At 34.9% G+C, this 20,341-nt stretch overlaps 3 protein-coding genes across 6 annotated transcripts; 1 reads left to right on the plus strand and 2 right to left on the minus strand.

Moving 5' to 3' along the window:
• The first annotated feature begins 4,332 nt into the window (after positions 1–4,332).
• Positions 4,333–5,449, plus strand: LOC104218871 (uncharacterized). The gene is made up of 2 exons (XM_009769455.2): positions 4,333–4,520; positions 4,616–5,449. Exons 1-2 carry the CDS (start codon positions 4,461–4,463, stop codon positions 5,210–5,212), a joined length of 657 nt encoding a protein of 218 aa, XP_009767757.1. The 5' UTR covers positions 4,333–4,460; the 3' UTR covers positions 5,213–5,449.
• A 278-nt stretch (positions 5,450–5,727) lies between these two features.
• LOC104218872 (uncharacterized) lies at positions 5,728–12,187 on the minus strand. The gene is made up of 7 exons (XM_009769456.2): positions 11,834–12,187; positions 7,672–7,731; positions 7,504–7,586; positions 6,740–6,804; positions 6,614–6,647; positions 6,386–6,456; positions 5,728–6,277 (listed from the first exon to the last, which is right to left on the minus strand). The coding sequence occupies exons 1-7, from the start codon at positions 12,141–12,143 to the stop codon at positions 6,187–6,189; spliced, it is 714 nt and encodes a 237-aa protein (XP_009767758.1). The 5' UTR covers positions 12,144–12,187; the 3' UTR covers positions 5,728–6,186.
• A 3,029-nt stretch (positions 12,188–15,216) lies between these two features.
• LOC104218873 (uncharacterized) lies at positions 15,217–19,633 on the minus strand. Of its 4 annotated transcripts, none has more exons than XM_009769459.2 (8): positions 19,408–19,547; positions 19,107–19,138; positions 17,014–17,479; positions 16,737–16,903; positions 16,560–16,640; positions 16,378–16,453; positions 16,209–16,301; positions 15,217–15,772 (listed from the first exon to the last, which is right to left on the minus strand). In XM_009769459.2, the coding sequence occupies exons 3-8, from the start codon at positions 17,462–17,464 to the stop codon at positions 15,552–15,554; spliced, it is 1,089 nt and encodes a 362-aa protein (XP_009767761.1). In that variant the 5' UTR covers positions 17,465–17,479; positions 19,107–19,138; positions 19,408–19,547; the 3' UTR covers positions 15,217–15,551. The 4 variants fall into 4 exon arrangements, with proteins under 4 accessions (XP_009767761.1, XP_070008965.1, XP_009767759.1 ...); XM_070152864.1 differs by lacking the exon at positions 19,107–19,138 and adding an exon at positions 17,581–17,697 and having other exon boundaries at positions 19,408–19,546; XM_009769457.2 differs by lacking the exon at positions 19,107–19,138 and having other exon boundaries at positions 19,408–19,633.
• Between the last annotated feature and the right edge of the window lie 708 nt (positions 19,634–20,341).

The following is a 20,341-nucleotide window of genomic DNA, read 5'->3' on the forward strand; positions in this document are numbered from 1 at the left end:
TAATGTTAGCAACAAGAAAAAATTAAAACGATGGAAAAAGACAACGAATCGAACAGACTTGAATAAAAAGAATGGGGTAAACCAACTCTATAAAAGATGGAAGAAGACAAAGTAGGTCAATAGGTTGGAGATTTTGAGTTAAAATAAAATAAATAAATGATAAAATAGAACTATGGAGTAATAAGCAAGGGCATAATATTGGAAAAGAAAATAGGAAACGATCCTACTACATTAAGTCAGTTGTTTCATAAAATGAAGCTTTTAGTTGTTCTGGAACAATGCATTTAATAATACGATACAACCAAAACAAATATTATTTTGGGATAACAATACAATATGATACAATGGGTAACAACCATCCAAACAAGCTGTAAAGTAGTGATCGTATATGCAACAACTAGAGAGAAGTTAAATCAACAACTAAATATATGGACGCATAACTAGTTCCCACACTCATTAAGTATAATCATTTTATGTTGATTAATGTATAAGATGTTAACTAAGTAAATATAAAGCATGTTATATCGTTAGCAACAAGGCTTATAAACACATTGTATAATTGTCAGCCGTGAAATTTGTTTCACTATAGGAAAAGAATCATATATAATGTATCAAAAACTGAAATATTTGACTATCGGTCTTAATTATATGTCATGAAATCATATGTATGTAGAACAGCATAAGTGCAGGTTCAAATTCCAGGGGAGACAAAAAATACTAGGTGATTTCTTCCCATCTATCCAAGCTTTACTAGATAGAGCTACCTGGTGCCTGCTGCTTGTGGAAGGTGACAGGTATCCCATGAAATTAGTCGAGGTGCGTGCAAGCCGATCCGAACACCACGATTATAAAAAAAAAAAAAAAAAAGATAAGTGGTTGTACATATATAATAGCTTATCTACACACACAAACATCGATTGGATTTCTACACAAAAATATAGTAGTTGTCTTTAAAAACAAAAATTGAGATTATCTCTTTGACCATGTGGTAAATATGTTGAGTGTAAACTCGTAACTCATATACACTTGTGATTATCTGCTGAATTAATTAAAATAACGCGGATAAGCTTTAGCTATTATATTTTCCGTACAACCACTGAAATAATCAATTATAAAACCTTAGCTAATAGCCTAATACATAAAGAAAAGATGTGGACTTCATATCTCGTAACCTCTCACTTTCACTAAAGTTGACATTGTGAGCGTAAATTAAGTTATCAACAGGGCGGAGCTTCAATATTAGTTACATATTTCGACGAACTCATCAACTTTTACTTAAATTTTATAATCATACTAAAAAATTAATGAAACATATATAAATATTCAATTACGAACCTAGTAACTAAACGAGTTATGAATTCAATGTTAAATTCAAAATTCAAAAACTTCAAAGTTAGGTTCCGCCTTTGATAATCATCCAATGAGGAATCATCCCTCCACTACAATAAAAAATTTGAATAATTTACTATTTTAAGTTTGAGAGAGGAATATTTAAAAGAAATAGTTTGCAATGTAAAAAAATAGAGTGATGAATTGAAAATGCGTTAAATGAATTTTATTTTACATGTTGAGCTTGAAGTACGGTATAATCAACGGACAAGAGAAAGTACAATGACGTGGCAATGTAGCCGTCCAATGAAGAATGAATAGATAATATTTGAAGTCAACGCAATTGTCTGCCAAGACAAAGACAAAGTCATACTTTATTTTGTACTATATTTTAAAGAGAATAATACTAATTAAAACAGCCATATCCTATTTGAGAATTTTGTTTCTTATAATACTAAAATTAAATAGGTTAAGTAGTCAACAGGATGGCTTATACAATTAGCAAATGTGATGAAAAAGGTTATATCCTCCTTGTATTATCCCAAGGACAAGTATAGTGGTGATCCAGAATTTCCACGACTTATGCATGTATTCATTGTGTTTGACTTGAATTATATTTGCCGTATATACATATATCTCAATTATCTTTGACTCGCAATGCAAAAAAAAATAAAAAAATGAAAAGGACAAAAGTAATCTTACCATTACTACCTGATGTTACTTTTGCATTGGTTTTGTCGCTATCTTGTTGTTATTACTGCTTCTTTTCATATATTTTTTTACTATAATATTTTCATTCTTACTGCTTTGATTATACGTGCCATGAGTGTCTACCGGAAATAACCTTTGTCTTAGTGGCGTAGCCACCTTATGCCAAAGATGGTCAAACGCACACTTTTCATCGAAAAATTATATTGCGTATATAAATTAAATACTATTTTATATAATTATATATTATATTTTGAACACCCTTAATATAATTGAGTGAGGCATTCCAACCGTTCGGGGTGTTCAAAGTGACGTATTGTTTACTTGTTTAAGAATATGCCCATTTTATTTGCCAAAATAAACGGAGACCACCAATATGTGTAGTCTATTTGATTCTTTTTCAATCTAAAAAGTTTTCTAATAAAATAACTCTTAAAACTTAAATTGTGTAAAAATAAACAACTAATCTTAAAGTAATTTTTTAACTAAAAGTTATTTCTTAAGTATATTTTATATTTTAAAAGTCAAGTTCTACAAAACATTCTTCAATAAAAGTTCTCTACAAACTACAAATTCTCTCACTCTCTCTTTCCTGTGGTTTTATTCTTACTTTTACTAGTAAAATTTCTGACGTTGTCTTTTTGTTATTTTAATTTTGATTTATAAAATTATAGTTCTATTGAAACTTCTTTTATTATTTAGCTGAATGTTGTATAGTTTGATTTAAAAAAATTGGTACACCATTCATCAACAAAAGAAAAAGTTATTGATTTATTTAAAGTTTGAATATCCTTGATGAAATTCCTGGTTACGCTACTACTTTATCTGCTTCAGGTAGGGGTAAAACTGCGTATATCCTATCCTCCCCAGTTGCCACTTATGAGAATATATATATATATATATATATATATATATATAATTGGTATTCTTTCTTTTTTGCTGGTTTCAGGCAGAAGAGCATTAATTAAGCAACGGGGAAAACAGTAAATGGGAACAAGCAAAGATTGAGCTGTCATTTTACGAAAAAAATCGTGCCATTTCTTATAACGTCTGCTCCTAAATAGTGCATTTAATAATAAGTAGACAAAGATTTTGTTGTTTCTATTTTTCAGTCTCCGTATACACATTTGCTTCTACAACTTCAATTTGGCACTCTCCCCAAATACCTTTTCTCATCCCAGTACATTATTATGATATAAACATGACTTTTTTTTCCTTCCACTCTAGGCAAACATTCTGTTTCCTTTTTGTGTGAACGAAAAAAAAGAAAAGAAATCGTGGATCACAATTAGTTGTATCAACACCATTTCCTAATAATACTCCCTCTTTTTCTTTTTCAATTTAAATGAGATAGTTTGACTCCGCACCAAATTTAAGAAAACAAATAGTCTTTTGAAATTTGTGGTCTTAAAAGCTTAAGTGCTAAAAGTTATGTGGGCCATGATATTTTTGTGATTATAAATACTTCTCATTAAGGGTAAAGTGGGTAAAATGAAGAGTTTAATTAGTCTCTTATACGTGTATAAATTTCGTACACTATTAACTTAAAATAATATGTATCTCTTTATAGTTGCTTGATTTTAACTCAAAATAATATGTATTTCTTTAGGGTAGCTATCTGTTATATTAGATTAAATTGCACTAATAGTATATAACTTAAATCCAATATACACTTGAGTGAGTTGCTCAAATATGATTTTTCATATTTGGATAAACATAAGTCATTTATCTAAATTGTAATGAGTAGGATTATGACGAGGGTCTTTCGGAAACAGTCTCTCTATCTTCCGGGGTAGAGGTAAGGTCTGCGTACACACTACCCTCCTCAGACCCGAAATGAGTTGTTGTTGTTGTTGTAATTGAGTAGGATTATGCGATATCTTGGGAGGTATCAGATATTCGATAGAAATATTAAAATACGTATATGCTGACCTGGAACAAGAAATATTAAAACTATACTAGTAATACTATTCTTTAAAACAGTTTATACTTATTTTATAAATCTTGTATTTAGTGGAAGGATAGGACATTTGTGGAGGGGGTGTCAAAAGGCAAAATACAAAACAAGAGAAAAATAGCAGGAAAAAGGGGCAAAATCCACAGAAAAGCTAATACCACCACGTTGGAATTGCATGGAACCGAATGTCAACTCTTTTGAAATTGACCTCTTCCTTTATTCTTAGCCTAATTCCCTCTTTCTAGAGGGTCGCTTCGCTTCGTTCACCTTCCTTTTCTCTCCGTCTCTTTCTCTCTCATATATATAAGTCTCGTGTCATTACATACTTCATTTCCCATTTCAGATTTCAAAACTTTTCCCCAAAGAAAAACACAACTTGATCACCAAGATTTACCAACTACAAAAACCCCATTTACACCCACAACAAATTTCAGAACGCCCCATTTAGAGAAACCAAAAGAGAGATATGAAGTTGGTTTGGTCTCCAGAAAAAGCATCTAAAGCTTATATTGATACTGTTAAATCCGTAAGTATCCATTATTTTACTCCTTTTTTTCCTAGAAAGTTTCTTTTTAGATTAATAGGTTATTGATGTTCTTGATTTAAATGATTATTATACAGTGTGAAATATTTAAAGAATCGAGCGTAGCAGAGTTGATATCAGCGATGGCAGCAGGTTGGGACGCACAAATGATTGTAGAAACATGGTCAAGAGGTGGGATTATGGCAACAAGTATAGGTTTAGCAGTTGCTAGTCATGTTACACGTGGCAGACATATTTGCTTAGTACCTGACGAAGATTCAAGAATAGAGTATATTCAAGCCATGGAACATGCCGGAATGTCGCCGGAAGTTGTGGTCAGAGAACCGGAAGAAGCAATGGAAGGGTTAATGGGGATTGATTTTTTGGTGGTGGATTGTAGGAGAAATGATTTTTGTAGAATTTTGAGGGTGGCGAAGTTGGGTCATAGGGGAGCAGTTTTGATATGTAAGAATGCAAGTTCAAGAGTTGAATCTGATTTCCGGTGGCGGAGTGTACTTGACGGAAAATCAAGAATTGTACGGTCGGTTTTTCTGCCGGTGGGGAAAGGTTTGGATATTGCTCATGTTGGAGCCACCGTCAGCGGCGGTGGAAAGGGTGGTTCCGAGAAGAATCAAAGTCGATGGATTAGACATTTTGATAGAGAATCAGGAGAGGAGTTTGTTATACGCAAGTGATGACGTTTAGGAGATGGAAAATTCTTTTTTTTTTGGTTGTCATTTGTTTTTTTCCTCACCTATTCTCTTGTTTAATTATTTTCTTACTTTTATTTTGGGTTCGTTCTGTATATAGATGATACAAAAAATTAGACGGTCTCGGTTTTGGCAATTTTGATATATGCTGGTGCTTATCTTGTTGACGAAAGTTGTATATATGGTCAGAAATATTTGGATGAAATAGCACTTTGCCTTTCATAGTTGTTACACAAATAGACAGAATTGATCAGAAATCATAATTTCTGACCTCATTTCCGTTACTTCTCCTGGTCTTCGAGAAAGGCAAATAGCATTAAATGCTTGTACAATAATGGTAGTGTTCGGTAGAGTTGGATACTCTTTTGTTGTTTCTGAAATATCACCTAGTCTAGAACAATACTCCAAATTACCAAATCCGAGTTGATTTTTATTACTATCATCATGCCTATTTGCTCTTATGAAAAAAAAATTATGACATATATCAGAATGAGGATCGATGGCCAAAATATTCCCTCGTTTCAGATTTTAAAAATTGGAATCTGGTTCATTGTCCCAAATAGGAGTGTTTCGTACAAAATTATGTGAAATGTATCCATCCATACATGAGAACCGAGTACATAAAGAAAGACGTGTGGCCACCTTATTCTTCTTTTGTCAACTATCTATCTAATATCAGCATCTTCAGAAAGGAAAGGAAGTTCAAGATAAGGCTTTCAGTAATCCTCTCAGCTAAAGCTTAGGCTGGTCGACAAAGTCTAGATTCTTTTAGCTGTATAGTCATATCAAGAAGCTTTCATAGGACCTACAGAGATGGATTTTATACTAATTCCTTAAACCATTTTGGTATCGTATAGAAATAGGACAAAGGACATGATCAAAGCACCGGGAGAATTTGATAGCAGAACCAATGCCTATGTTGGACAAGAATCGGGCATGCCAATCGCAAACTCTTGGAATCAGTCCCAACTGTCTTTGCTTCTTCGCATAGCCTTCTTTTGTGATTGAGCCTTCTTATTGTCAAGCCGTTTGCGCTCTCCAATAGCAGCCCTGTTTGTATAAGGAAAGGAGCTTGGTCATTCCAGAAAAATACAAGTTTGCAATCAAGAATTTGGTAAATAATACGTGTGTAACGTAGGTTGGTTTGACAACACTTACAATTTTGCTATTCTTTTCACTTGCTCTTCAGATGGAGGCGGAGGTACATAAGAAGCAGCATCTATTATAGCCTGTGATATTGAGCTTACTGAGTAATTCATAATAGAACTGTATACTGAGGATTAACTCTACTCACTGAAACATCATCTGACCCTCAAGGATAGACTTCTACCATTCCAATTGATAGAAAGTGGGAACAGTCTTACATAGAATGTTCCTTATGAGTACCTGTAATTTACTCAAAGCATCTTCAATGTTACCCCTGAATATAATCATAGCACACAATCAACTCTGTGGCCTTGACTAAGCAAACATTTAAAAATATATATATATAGATATAGGGAAGAGTCTAACTTCTGAGTTCTCGTCTTTGTTGAAGAGATCACAAGCTCTCCGTCCTTATTTATCCGATTCTTTTCCTGTTTAGAATATTAAAAACTTAGCAATAGTGTTATGTGAGTTGCAATATATTAGATCACAATAATTATATGTGAACAGCAATAAATTACGCACGACAAGAAGCAAAATGACATTTTCACTAGATAGTCTTTCCAATAGAACCAAAGAAATATTGCCCCAGTAGCCCATAAATTTGCTAATGTACATGATCAAAGAACAGTCAAGAGTGATTAGCAATATAGCAAGTGCAGTAATCAGATACACTTATAATAAGCATCATTAATCGGTATACTTTTATCACCTAATTATGGATCTAGAATCAGTGCAGAAACGTTAATAGCATCCGATGAAGAATTATTGCCACCATTCTATAGCCTCTGAAGCCATATATTTATGAAAAGAAAACAGTGGAAAGGTGTCCCTTCCAACCATCATGTAACTATCAAGAGAGATGAGCCAGTTACTTCATAAAGATACCCCATATGCGTTCAGTAATTAACAAAGAGCTGAATTGCTCTCTCTCTCTCTCTCTCAATATCACAAACCCTTCTTGCAAGTTGCAAGCAATGTAAAGTAGGAAGAACCAAGAAACAGACTTTAACATTCTAGTGCTAATTCAAATAGCTAGCTGGAATGAAAACTGAGATACTACCCGATCAAAACCACCACGTTATATCTATAGAGAAAGCATAGACAGTGAAAGACAGGTGTTAGCTCACCATTTGCAAAATCTTCTCTCTGACTCTGTCACTTAACCAATAAGCATTTTTTACATTAAACCGCATATCCACCTTGGTATTTACTGTAAAGATAGAAACTCCTTGAATAAAAGAAGAAAATGAAAACATAGAAGGCAATTTTATCTTCTGAAAGAAGCTGCACCAGACCTTTATTGACATTTTGACCTCCAGGACCTCCGCTTCTTGCAAAGTTAACAATAACATGATCTGGACCAAAACAAAGAAGAGCACCATAAATATTGTTAGCTTTTCCAGTTTGTTCAATATACAAGACATCCTGAAAAACTAAGCTGAATAATTAATCAGACGCAACACTTCTCCCAAATCTAATTGAATATTGAAAACAAGAATATGTAATAAACAAGGGATCACCCATTCTAATTTTTCATTTTCCAACCCCACCCCCACCCCACCCCCCCAACCCAACCCACCCCCCACCCCAAAAAAAAAAAGCAAAATCCCCAAACACCATGACCCTATCCACTTCAGTCATAAGATGATAAGAGCAAATTACAAAGATCTTGAATAGGTTACAGAGTCTATAAGATACTACTTGCTTTGAGAAAATATTCATGAAAAAGAAAGCTTTTGATGAATATCAGATAGTCCAAGAGATTTTCAGCTCTTCGATGAGTAGAAGAGCCACCTTAAGCAATTTCATATTGTAGCTGTTACAACCACTTCTGTCCTAAGAATTAACAAGGGACTCCAGAATAAATTCAAATTTGGCAGTAGTCTCTACTCTCCTACTCTACATGTGATTTGATCACTATCCCCATAGTCTTTGACATTAATATTAAGCTATACATATTTTTTCTTTCTTTGCGCGCACCTCAACTATTTCCCTACGTACTTGCTATCTCTCACCAGCACATGTACCGAGCAACTCTACCCACCAAAGCTTAGACTATCCATTCTAGCAGTCAATAGCATTTTAACATTTGTACTACTCTAGACAAATTTCCTTATTACCTACAGCTCTATACATCACATACAAATTCCTCAATATCTACTCTGCTGAATCCCCGATAATTCGAAGACTAAGTTACCAAAGACTCCAGACCCTAACCGAAAACCAAAAAGAGCCACTGAAGAAGTAACATTCTCAGCATAACACAAAACTCATTTGATGAAGCCGGTCACTTTATCTTCCAAGTCATGCCACTATAGCATAGTTATGCGGACATCACTTGTACGGTAATATATTTACACTTTACAAAATTATTTTCCAGAATGCCATTTGATATGCAATCAGCAAGTAAGAAAACACTACTTTTGCTTAACCCTATATAATTATTATCAAGTATCCCTATATGGAGAAACAAAAGTGAAAGAATATCAATCAATCAAATATGTCTCAATCATAACTAATTGGAGTGCCCAATCCGTAATAACACCAACTAAATTTAAGTGCCAAATCTACTTCATTCAAAAAAAAAAAAAAGTGCCAAATCCACTTCATGATTGTACCTCGGGTAAAAATTTGCCCGCACCCGATATTTAGACCAGACTAATAAATGCGAGCCATTTGACTTTTATACACACTCACATATCTAGAAGATGAAAGTAGCAGAAATGAGGATGTTGAGGTGGATGTATGGGCACACTAGGATGGATAAGATTAAGAAAGAAGATATTCGGGAGAAGGTGGTCATGGCTCCTATTGATGACAAGATGCGGGAAGCGAGGCTCAGATGGTTCGGGCACGTACAGAGGAGAAACTTGGATGCCTCGATAAGGAGGTGCGAGCGGTTGGCGTTGGTGGGTACGAGGAGAGGTAGAGGGTGGCCTAAGAAGTATTGGGGAGAGGTGATCAGGCGGGATATGGCAAGGCTTCAGATCTCCGAGGACATGGCACTCAATAGGAAGCTGTGGAGGTCGAACATTAAGGTTGTATGTTAGGAGGTAGTTGAGCATATTTAGTCTACCAGTGTGATGCTACGCTGCTACGATTTAGTCTTAGACTGCTAGTGGTCAGTGTTGTGTTTACACTACTCTTCTGTTTTCATAGTGTAGGGCCTTATTTACTGGTTATTATTTCTATTTTCCATCTATTCACTGGTTCTTGTGATGTTATTATTTCTATGGGTTTTTTTTATGATACTAATATGTTGTCTCTTTTCGTCTTCTTGAGTCGAGGGTCTATCGGAAACAGCCTCTCTACCCCAGCGGGGTAAAGGTAAGGTCTGGGACCACACTACCCTCCCCAGACCCCACTTGTGGGTTTTTACTGGGTCGTTGTTGTTGTTGTTGTTGTTGACTTTTATACACACAATCGCTTAATCATGGTTAAGTTATGTGTATTCTCGCTTTAGTTTTTAGCTGCTAAGGTTAAATTATATAATTTGGTGTAAACACTAAGGGGTTGTTTGGTTTGCCTTCCTTATACTTTAATTCATGTATACTTATGTATAAAATCCACCCGCAATGTTTGGTTGATGTTTTGAATTCCATATAAATCTTGCACAACTAATACAACATTTGATTAGGTTTTTTTCTTTTTTTATACCCGTATAAAATAATACTTGTATACAATAATGAGGGAAATTTTTGTATTATTTTATGCAAGATAGAATATGGAATACGAATACGTGTATTAAATAATACATGGATTAAACCAATTAAGTGACAAAAATACCCTCATGCATAGGGATGGCAAGCGGTGCGGGGCGGGTTGGGTTTTCTCTTAACCCGCAAAATTTCAACCCGCCCCGCATAGCAGTTGCACCCGCGCCCACCCCGCCCCGCATAACTGTTTTTTCTTCATTTTGTTAGTTTTAAGTGTTCTCTTTTATTTTTGCTTTTTACCATACTTTATAAGTATTATATTTTCTTTGAGGCCTAAGTGCAAAAATCAAGATCTGCCATCTATGGGGTCATATGCAATAATTGACATATTAAACACATTGTACAGTTAGAGTAGCTCTACAGCTCAGTTGCCATAGATCTATAATATGTAATTCTACATTTGGTTATTAAACTGTTCAATTTGAACATTGAGTTGTTTTTCTCATCGAAGAATATTCTTTTCAAATTGTATCACGAAGATTTGTGACTATAATGATTATTGATTAATTTGCTTTTATGTATATGCAAGAATGAGAGGGGGAAAAAGTGAAAATAAGACATATTACTATAATTTACTAAGAGGAAGATCAAGTCAGTATACTATATTTACTCAGAGTAAGTAAGATCAAATCATGATCTTAACATATCAAAATCTCGAGTTACGATTTATCAATAAAATAGATCTATAATCAATTAATAATTATGTGTTAGATATCACATTATCAGAACTTGTCATAAAAGAATACGAACTTGACGTGCAAACATTGGGTTCAAAGTTTATACAGTATGAAACTTTATTTTGCTTCAATATATTACTTGGAATCAATTTCATCTTTAGAAAGTCAAAAAAACGAGTTCCTTTTTCGATGAAGTTTTTAAACCCGCACCCGCATAGATTTAATTTCTTTTTATTTTGACCTGCCCCGCCCCGCCCCGCCTCGCACTCACATATGTTTAAACCCGCACCGCCCGCATGTGTCTAAACCCGAACCGCACCGCACCCACACCGCCCCATTGCCATCCCTACTCATGCATGCTTCTGAATACTTTTGTTTTATAATGATCAACGCTTCTAATTCATTTCTTTTCCTTTCTAGTGCTTTTAGGATTTCATAGGACACAAAATCAGTAAATAGTACATATAGAAAAAATCATATTACTGTTGTTTTCAATATTGAAACATGTTCGCATATCGGTCATAGATCAAAATGAATCTGGACATCTGTTGGATTGAAGTGTTAAACTTCATTAATCACCATTATAAATAACACCATTATTTTTTTCATTTTAGTACACATATTAAAATTGAGTAAATTGATATAAGGTGTTACAATCATCCCCAAGGCATGTTTTATTTCAGTTGCCAAACAACTCAAACCTCCAAAAAGAAATAATTCCTATATTTTAATTCCAGCATAACTATACCTGCATAATTAATACTTGCATAATTAATACTTGCATAACTAATCCATGCATAACTAATACCTGCATAATTAATCCCTTCATAACTAATACCTGCATAATTAGTCCAGCATAACGCATCTCCGAACCAAACGACCCCAAAGTGCAAATTATTTACCATGTACTTCTTACACTACAGTTACTTCATTTCAAAATATAACTGTAATTCTTATACTACAGTTACTTCATTTTAAGATATAACTTTCAGGAATTTTCAGTGGACGTAAATGAAAGTTGGAACTGGAAAGGTGTGAAATTCAAATAGAGGCAATTGAAATACCAATTGTAATCTTAGGGATAGGATCATTGCCGGCAGCTTGAGCTCGTTCCGTGGCTTCATTTAACAGCTGCTTAACCTGAGCAAGCCGCGCCGGCGACTTCTTTCCATCGGCGGCACCGCCGTCAGATGCCGCCGCGCACCTGACGGGACTATAGGAGATTGTGCGTAGTAAAAGACGATGACTCACAACAAGGCTCGTTGCCGGAAATGGCGCCGGCGGGATGTTGATGAATCGAACAGGTGACAACTGTATTGACGGACGGAAAATTTCCCGGACGAGAAAGTTTGTGGTGGTTCTAAGCGATGCCATTTTTGGGTGTTAACATTACAGCCCGGCCCTATAAACGGTTTATTAGAAGCCCACTATATATTTGTTAATTTTTTCAGGTGAAATTCAAAAATAGTCAAATTTACAAGTACTAATTGTAAAATAGTCACCGTTTTAAAAGTAATCGAAATTTAACTATTTTTATATAAAAATAAATTTGAACGTAAATACTATTCAAAATCCGAAAAATATTCCAGCATAATATACTGGAGTTCCAGTATCATATACTCGACTTACAGCATAATATATTAGAGTTCCAACATAACATACTGAAGTTCCAGCATAATATAGTGGACTTCCAGCATAATATACTAGAGTTCCAGTATAATATGCTGCTCCAGCATATAATATGCTGCTCCAGCATAATATGCTGGAAGTTCATACACAGGTGCTCCAATCTCCAGTATATTATGCTGGAACTTTACGTGTTGCAACAAAGTAGTGACTATTTTTCAATGACTTTGCAAACGCTTGCTATTTTTCAATTATCAATCCCAAAACTGACTAGCCGTGCTATTTTCACTATTCTTTTAGTTAGACAAATTTCTAAAAAAAAAAAATTGTGGCCCATTTTTGAGTAAAATGCTTGCTCTCTTTTTCCTTTTTCTTTTTCTTTTTCTGTGAAAAGACAAGAAGCCGATTTTCATCCAGAAATATTCTTATCCCTGTAAGTACTGAATATGAAAGAATTCATGTAAATGTACTGAACTGTTTTCGGATTTATTTTCGAGGGAATTACATATAAATACAACTCATGCATATACATTGCAACTAGGTGGCTTATATATATTTAACTTTACAAAGTTGTGGCCCAAAAATAATATACTAAGATGGAACATCCAACTCCAAATAGGTTTTCGAAATTGCTATTCAATTTTTTTTTTTAAAATGGCCAAGATCCAATCTTAGAATCAGTAATTGTGACTCAAACATTAATTCAACAAACCAAATCTATTTGGATGGTGAAAATAAAAATTTTAAGGTAATCCACCATCGTTGTGCAAGCTTAAACAAGCGGGTTTAAATCTTTAATCTGATTTTTGTGAGAAATTTGGAGCGTATGCTATTTAGACTTATTAGAAATAGTATAAGGAGGTTGTATATAAAATTTGAAAACATTTAATGGACATTTGAACTAATTTTGAACAAGAATAACAACTGAAAATCGTGAAAGTAATTCGTCTTCAGACGCTTGTATAAAGGTGTATAAAAGTATATAATAGTGTATAAGAGGTGTTTATAAACGCATATACACTATAATACAACATTATACAATATTATATAAAAGCTGACTTTGTCTTCTTCTTTGATTCTCTTGTGAAATTTAACTCAAACTTCGTTCAAATTTACTCCAAATCACTTTAAATGTAAGTTTTTAACTCCTCTTAATGTTTCTAATTGATTAGAACAACACCCAGTTGAAACAACAAACAAACTCGAAAACCAAGTTCTGAAATTTAACTCAAACCTACTCCAAATTACTTTAATTTAAGTTTCAAACTCTTCTTTATTTTTTCAATCAATTGGAGCAACACCAAATCCAAACACCTAAAATAGTAAAAGATTAAAATTAGTTTAAAATTTTTGCAATGTTTACGCATATTTAAAAAAAAAAAAAAAAAAAAAAAAAGAGGAACATAAAGCGTGTGCCCAATCACGGGATCACCAATCATGACAAATGTAAAACGGTATTGGTGTAATGATAGCTTAGTTACTCAAAAATTAAATTTGTTATTCATGGACAAATCGTTTAGAACTTTTCTCGCTTCAATTGAAAAGATAAATATAAAGATGGCCACAACATATGAATATGGTAGTGTCTAGTTAATACTACAAAAACATACCCATATTCTTCTGTATCATTTTGATTTTTGAATACAATGCTTGCATAATTATATGGAGTCAACAATTGATGAACTACATATTAAAGTATGTTTTTGTACGAAAGAAGAAGGAAATAAAAAAACATTAAAAGTATGTTTTTAACGTTGGGCTAAGGAACGACAAAAGAATTTCAAGTTATATACAAAATGGATTAAACTAGGTAAGAAGCAAAAATATGAGCTAATTTTGGTAGCATTATTATCCCAATTAATAAATAGAGTAATTTTGTCTTTATTTATTTACCACACTTAATTTATAGGATAAACCTGTTCGCCATTATTTTACAGAAAAAACACAAAATTCTTAGTTAAATAGAGACGTCGGCGTTTCTGACGCTCGACATTTTCGTTCACAGGTCATTTTCACATAATAAAGCACGTCAATTTACTCTCTATATCTCAACCTTCAGCATGCAAACAAACTCTTGCGTCGTGCCATGTTATGGTATTAATAATTAGTTATGTTTTGTCTCAGCAACATTTATCTACATGCTTTATACGAATAAAAAGTAACACCTACTTGAGTTCAGTCCCTTGCTAATGCTACTGGAACTTGGAAGCAATATTGAGTTGAGCATTGACGCAACGGATGATCACAAACCGATGTCATCAGATTCCAAATTATAGCCGAAATCGTTAAAAATCATAGCAATTGCCATAATCCGATGACAAAGATTACGCGTAACTTTGGCGAGACATCATTTTACCGGGAGAAATTCAAAAATAACTAGATTTACAAATAGTCATTAAAAAATAGCCACAGTTTCAAAAGTAATCGAAATTTAGCCACTTTTCATATAAAGATAAATCTGAATGGAAACACTATTTAAAATCCGGAAAAATACTCCAGCATAATATACTAGAGTTTGGAACACCGGTGCTCCAATATATTATACTGGATCCAGCAAAGTATACCGGTCCAGCATAATATGCTAGAAGTTTATACACAGGTACACCGAACTCCAATATATTATGCTGGACCAGTCTCTGTTGCAGCAAAGTAATGGCTATTTTTTATTAACTTGGCAAACACTGGCTATTTTTGAACGACCAGTCCGAAAACTGGTTAGACCGTGCTATTTTAACCATTTTACCCCTTAAGCCTACTCAGGTTTCATGTCCACGGCTCAGTAGGTTATAGGCAGTTCAGAATTCCATATTAAAACGCGTAATAAGCAGAAATATACTATATTTATAAAGCTGCAAACATATTCGACCGGGTACCCATCGATCAAAACTATAAGCTACTAATATCAGGTGATCATGATCAAAATCCCTTACAAATCTCTTATACCACCCAGTGGAACTGGCCAGACGGCCCAGACATTACAACAACTAGACAAATTTGCTACTACAGCACTAGATGATGAGAACGATTAGGGTGCATAGATGATCCGCCTCCTGAAAAAGAAGGCAGAATAGCAAAATACAAGACTAGAGCAGCGTCTCTCTACATGACTTGACATTGTGAAGCAGCACCCAAATTTTTTGGGGCAAATCAAATCCTTCAACGTTTCTTAGCTTTCTCCAGATTACTACCAGCAGTGACCCTAGAAGAACCTATCACGTTCCCAGCATCTGTTTTCAGCTTCCGTGAATGCATTGGATGGGATGGACCAGCTGCATTCTCCACTTCTGGTCCGAAGTTCCCCGAATGATGTGATCTCTCCGTCGAAGGAAGTGCCCATCCACCCTTATATGCACCATTCCGAGCAGTGCTCCCAGAGCCTAGAACAAAGAAGTTGTGACATGAGAATAGCGGAACTCACAAATGGGCTGAGGGACTAATATGATACAACTCGTAAAGAAATTCAACAGTCTGGCAGAGGTTGCATATATTATGTGTCTGTTTCCACCAAAGGACGCGCCATCCAAAAGCAAACATCACACTCGGTGACAGCACTATATCCAACCAAAATGTGAGTAAAAGAGAAGGGATGGATATTTCTTTACAGTAAAGAATTAAAGGACATGATACCGACCTACATAACTCCCCCCCCCCCCCCCCCCCAAAAAAAAAAAAAAAAAAACATTTCAGGAACTTACACACATGGGGATGACATAAGATGTATAGATAAAAGAGTCCATAATGACAAAATTTCAGAAAATACAAAGTTGGGAGAGCAAACAGAGATGAAATAGTTGAATATCCTAGTCTACTTACCAGTATCACCTTGTATATTAAGCCCCCCATACAGGCCAGGTAGCTTATTTCTAGCTTTTCCTTTCCAGGCTTGTTCAAATCCAGCAAGTTCATCTACCAAAAAATACCTTTATTTAGAAGCAGTTCCTTGGAACCAACAAATGGGGACTCGAGTTTAGTAAGCACTTACTTTCATTAAGGTTGTGCAATGTCTGCATTGTGTCCACCCTACCATCTGAGTCGAGTTTCCGCAACACAGAATGACCCTATATTGACAAATTTCTATCAAGTTATTTTAAGCATAAAAGAAAGAAGGGTCTTGCGGAATCAAGAAAATAGTGAATTCTATTACTGTCAGGGGAGAAAACATACCTTATTCTGGATTCCCCTTGAGACCTTGTGACTTGCTCGACCAGTAGCTGAATTGGCTTCTTTACTTTCCTCAAATGTCAGCTGCAAAATCCAAATCAAATAATGAAAGATATGGCAAGGCCATAAAAAACTCAAGCTCTATAGTCCTATAACTGCTTATAGCCGAATATCACTTACTCCATCACTTCCGGTCCTCCTGGTTTTGGAAGAAGTATAATAGGTCCCATTTGCACCACCATAAGACACAGTGGAACTCTGAAAGCTAAAGTTACGAACTTGAGGCTGTTGTTCATTATTTATTCTCTGGATATCATTCTGGAATACCATTTGCTTACTCTTTCTCTCTGCAAAAGCAAATATTATTCATCAATCAGTACCTATAAGACAGAGAAAGTTACAACCCTGGAGATGAAATTGAACACTAGGCATATAATCATCATGGAACTATGTTCACCTCTAGCTTCATCATCTGGATATTCAACAGAAGGCTCAGTGCTTGCCCTAGCATGCTTTCTCGTGCTCTGTTTCTTCTCTTTTGCAATTTCCTTTTCCTCGTTCTCATCATCAGAGTCCAACTCCTCAATAACTGGACCCCTAGACCTAGGCTGCTGGTAGGGGGCAGGCGGCTGTTGTTCTATAAATCCAGTCATGTGCGAGTCCATGAACGGGCCTCCGATAGAACCAAAAGGGGATGACTGCGAGCCCATGAAAGGGCCTCCGCTAGGACCAAAAGGGGATGATTCAAATATGCCTCCAAATGGGCGGGTGAAGAAAGGATCATCAAATGGGTCCCTGCCACCAAAAAAACTAGATACTAAACTCCTCTGACCTCCGAATCCACCAAAACCACTAAAACTACCAAAAGGGCCACCAAAATTGGAAAATGGGTCTCTTCCTCCCTGCATTTTCAGCTTCTAGGCCTGAAAATTAAACAAAGGCGGCTTTCCTCAGCACAATTACTATATAAAAGAAGATGGAACTATCAATTACATACAAGTATAAAAGCAAAGAAAACAATTACCATAACAATAACCCAGGCTTCAAAAGAACATACACTCAATAGTTTAGTGTCCTCCCCTTCATATAGCCATATCATCTATTCCTTGCTACTTTACTCAAACAGATGTCAACTTTTTGACTGTTGCAACAGAGTGTATGCTGCTAAATATATGCAGATATTCTTACATGTAAACTGTATTCTATAGAGTGACCAGATACTTTGGTACAACCAGATACGTTGGTACACTATGCATGAACATCCTTTATAGTGTTTCATTTCTATAACCCAATAGTAGATTATCAAATCCAAAAAAAAATAATCTTCCAACTCATTTTTCTTCTTTTAGAAGCAAATAGAAATTAGACATTTGTCAGCGAGTGCAGGGTATGAAGACCATTATAAGGTGTTGATCCTCTCTTATCAGTATAGGTAATACAACACAAGCTAGCACGAAGGACGCCTTCCCAATTAGTTCATCAATAAACCAACGGCACCTCAATCTCAACTGTGGCCAACAAAATAATCGTCTATATAATCTGCTCCATTCAAGCTTATTTAATATCAAGTTAGCTAAGTAGTTTCTTGTTAAGCACATACAAGGTTCTACAGAACCAAAGGTTCACTAAATTTCATGGTTATTCCTTTTCGGACCTAAAATAAGTGCAACAACAACAACTAAACCCCAAATTCAGCTAGTTGATATTGTTTATTATGAACCCTTTGCTTCCATCGTGTTCTATGTTTGCTAAACTGTATTGACTCCTTGTCCTCTTGGTGCCATCGTTCCCATTTAATTGCACATGAGGCTCTCTCATTTTATCTTTATGTGTGCTAACTGCATCCTCTTAATGATGTGATCTCCTCTAATCCGATAATACACGACTGTGCATTCGTCTTAACATATTGTCCCAATAAAATTCATCTTGTGGATGGCTTCATCGTATTGTAGATCATTCCTGTATGACTCCCAACTCTAACCATCCTATTTCAATCCTAGGAGCTACTTCCAATCAATTATACAATTCTCCTGAAAGGTAAAAGATATATCAATTGTCTGCATTTAGCACTACACTCACCTTCACTCTCACTTCTCCTTTCATTCTTCCTATGGCAAGCTAGACATCTGTGCAAACTCAACTTGCATTATGTACAATCCATCTTATTTCTAGATACCGTAACACCCTTACCTCCTCAAGTACTTCTCCCTATTTCCAGCTTTTTCTTAACTTCCTAGTTGGTGTTATCAATTAATATCATCTGTCCTAGTATCTAGCCAAAAAATTACTAACTTCATCAAATCCTCCACTAACAAACACGAAAAAAGTCAAACTCCAGAACAAAGTGGCTGCACCACCTACAAGGCGTATACCAACATTCACTCTCTCCCTCTCGCACACAAAGAGGGAGGGGGGGGGGTCCTCCCTGCTGGTAGAGATTATTAATCAACAAACCTACCCAAAGAATAAACAATATAAAAAGCAAAAACATTAATAAGAAGGAGATCATGCAAGAAAAATAAGAGAAAATAAAGAAAGTAATGGAGCTACCTGTATGAGTCAATCAACAAAATCCTGCATCTCTATGATCACACAAGTGAAAGATTATCAATTTATCGTTCATTTTCATAGTTCGATTCAAGCAAATTGCCAAGCATAAAAATCATCAACAAACCCTAAAACAACAATCGTCGAAAAACAACAAAAGAAAATTGGGAATTCCGACTATCAAAACTATCATCAATGCTGAAATTAAACAAAAAAGCAACTTTTTAACAGTAAATGCAAGCAAACTAAACCCTAAAAAGAGAAATTCTGAAACCCTAAACAGATAAAATTGAAGGAGAGCAACCTGGGGAAACTAGTGTTTAACAAAATGTTACAGGAAAATTGAGTGGGATCAGAAGGAATTAATCCGCTATATCGAGGAGGATCCTTTCCACTTAAGGATATTTGGATGAGAAAATATAGAATTACGGATATCAGATTTTCATTTAACTGCTTAATAGCGTAAATAAACCGACTGTTTCGGGAGGAATGTTCTAGTACGTGCGAGCACAAATATTCGGTATGAGGCCAACTTTAATATTGGGCTGGGCTTTAGACACATAGAGTGAAATCGGAAAAATCAGAAATAGCCTAATTTACAACTAGTAATTAAAAACTAGCCATACGTCAAAATTAATTTAAAGTTAGTTACTTTTTATGTAAAAATAAAATTTGAACAAAAACACCTTTAAAAATTCAGCATAATATACTCAAGTTTGAATTTTTTTTCATATGATATTCCAGCATAATGTATTAAAATTCATAATATGCTGGAGTTCCAACATAATATGCTATAAGTTTATAAGCAAGAGTTCCATAATCCAACATATTATGCTGAAATTCTCCAGGTTTCAGCCAAGGTATTTTTGTTCAGGTTTTATCTTCGTATTATATAGTGGCTAGTTTTCAGTAGCTATTTTTCGATAACCAAACGTTAAAATGACTATGCCATGCCATTTTGACAGCGAAATCATCAAAAGGTAATTTGCACAAATAGGATGACTTGGTGTTACTATTTAAATTTGACTTCGATAAGAAAAGCCTCATAGTTTTTTACCAAAATTTTGAATTTTGAAGCATGCTACAGTAACTTTAGACTTCGAACTTTATTGCAACAATTTCGAACTTCAAATTACTGGTCGAATCCTAAATCTGTTGGCATAGCCATTGAATAGTTTACATATGCTGCTTCGGCTTGCCTTAGCAACCCAAAGGGTCTTGTGCATTTTTATCTTCTT

The sequence above is a fragment of the Nicotiana sylvestris genome, chromosome 8 (assembly GCF_000393655.2).
Source record: "Nicotiana sylvestris chromosome 8, ASM39365v2, whole genome shotgun sequence".
Taxonomy (NCBI): Eukaryota; Viridiplantae; Streptophyta; class Magnoliopsida; order Solanales; family Solanaceae; genus Nicotiana; species Nicotiana sylvestris.

Bases quoted from the DNA above. Each gene is read 5' to 3' on its own strand.
- LOC104218871 (XM_009769455.2), top strand. From the start codon at position 4,461: ATGAAGTTGGTTTGGTCTCCAGAAAAAGCATCTAAAGCTTATATTGAT. The intron at 4,521-4,615 runs GTAAGTATCCAT...ATTATTATACAG, and splicing joins ATATTGATACTGTTAAATCC to TGTGAAATATTTAAAGAATC.
- LOC104218872 (XM_009769456.2), bottom strand. From the start codon at position 12,143: ATGGCATCGCTTAGAACCACCACAAACTTTCTCGTCCGGGAAATTTTC. The intron at 6,805-7,503 runs GTGAGCTAACAC...TATTCTAAACAG, and splicing joins GAGAGAAGATTTTGCAAATG to GAAAAGAATCGGATAAATAA. The intron at 6,648-6,739 runs GTTAGACTCTTC...GATTATATTCAG, and splicing joins ACAAAGACGAGAACTCAGAA to GGGTAACATTGAAGATGCTT.
- LOC104218873 (XM_009769457.2), bottom strand. From the start codon at position 17,464: ATGCAGGGAGGAAGAGACCCATTTTCCAATTTTGGTGGCCCTTTTGGT. The intron at 16,904-17,013 runs GTGAACATAGTT...TTGCTTTTGCAG, and splicing joins TCCAGATGATGAAGCTAGAG to AGAGAAAGAGTAAGCAAATG. The intron at 16,454-16,559 runs GTATGTTTTCTC...TTGTCAATATAG, and splicing joins CAAGGGGAATCCAGAATAAG to GGTCATTCTGTGTTGCGGAA.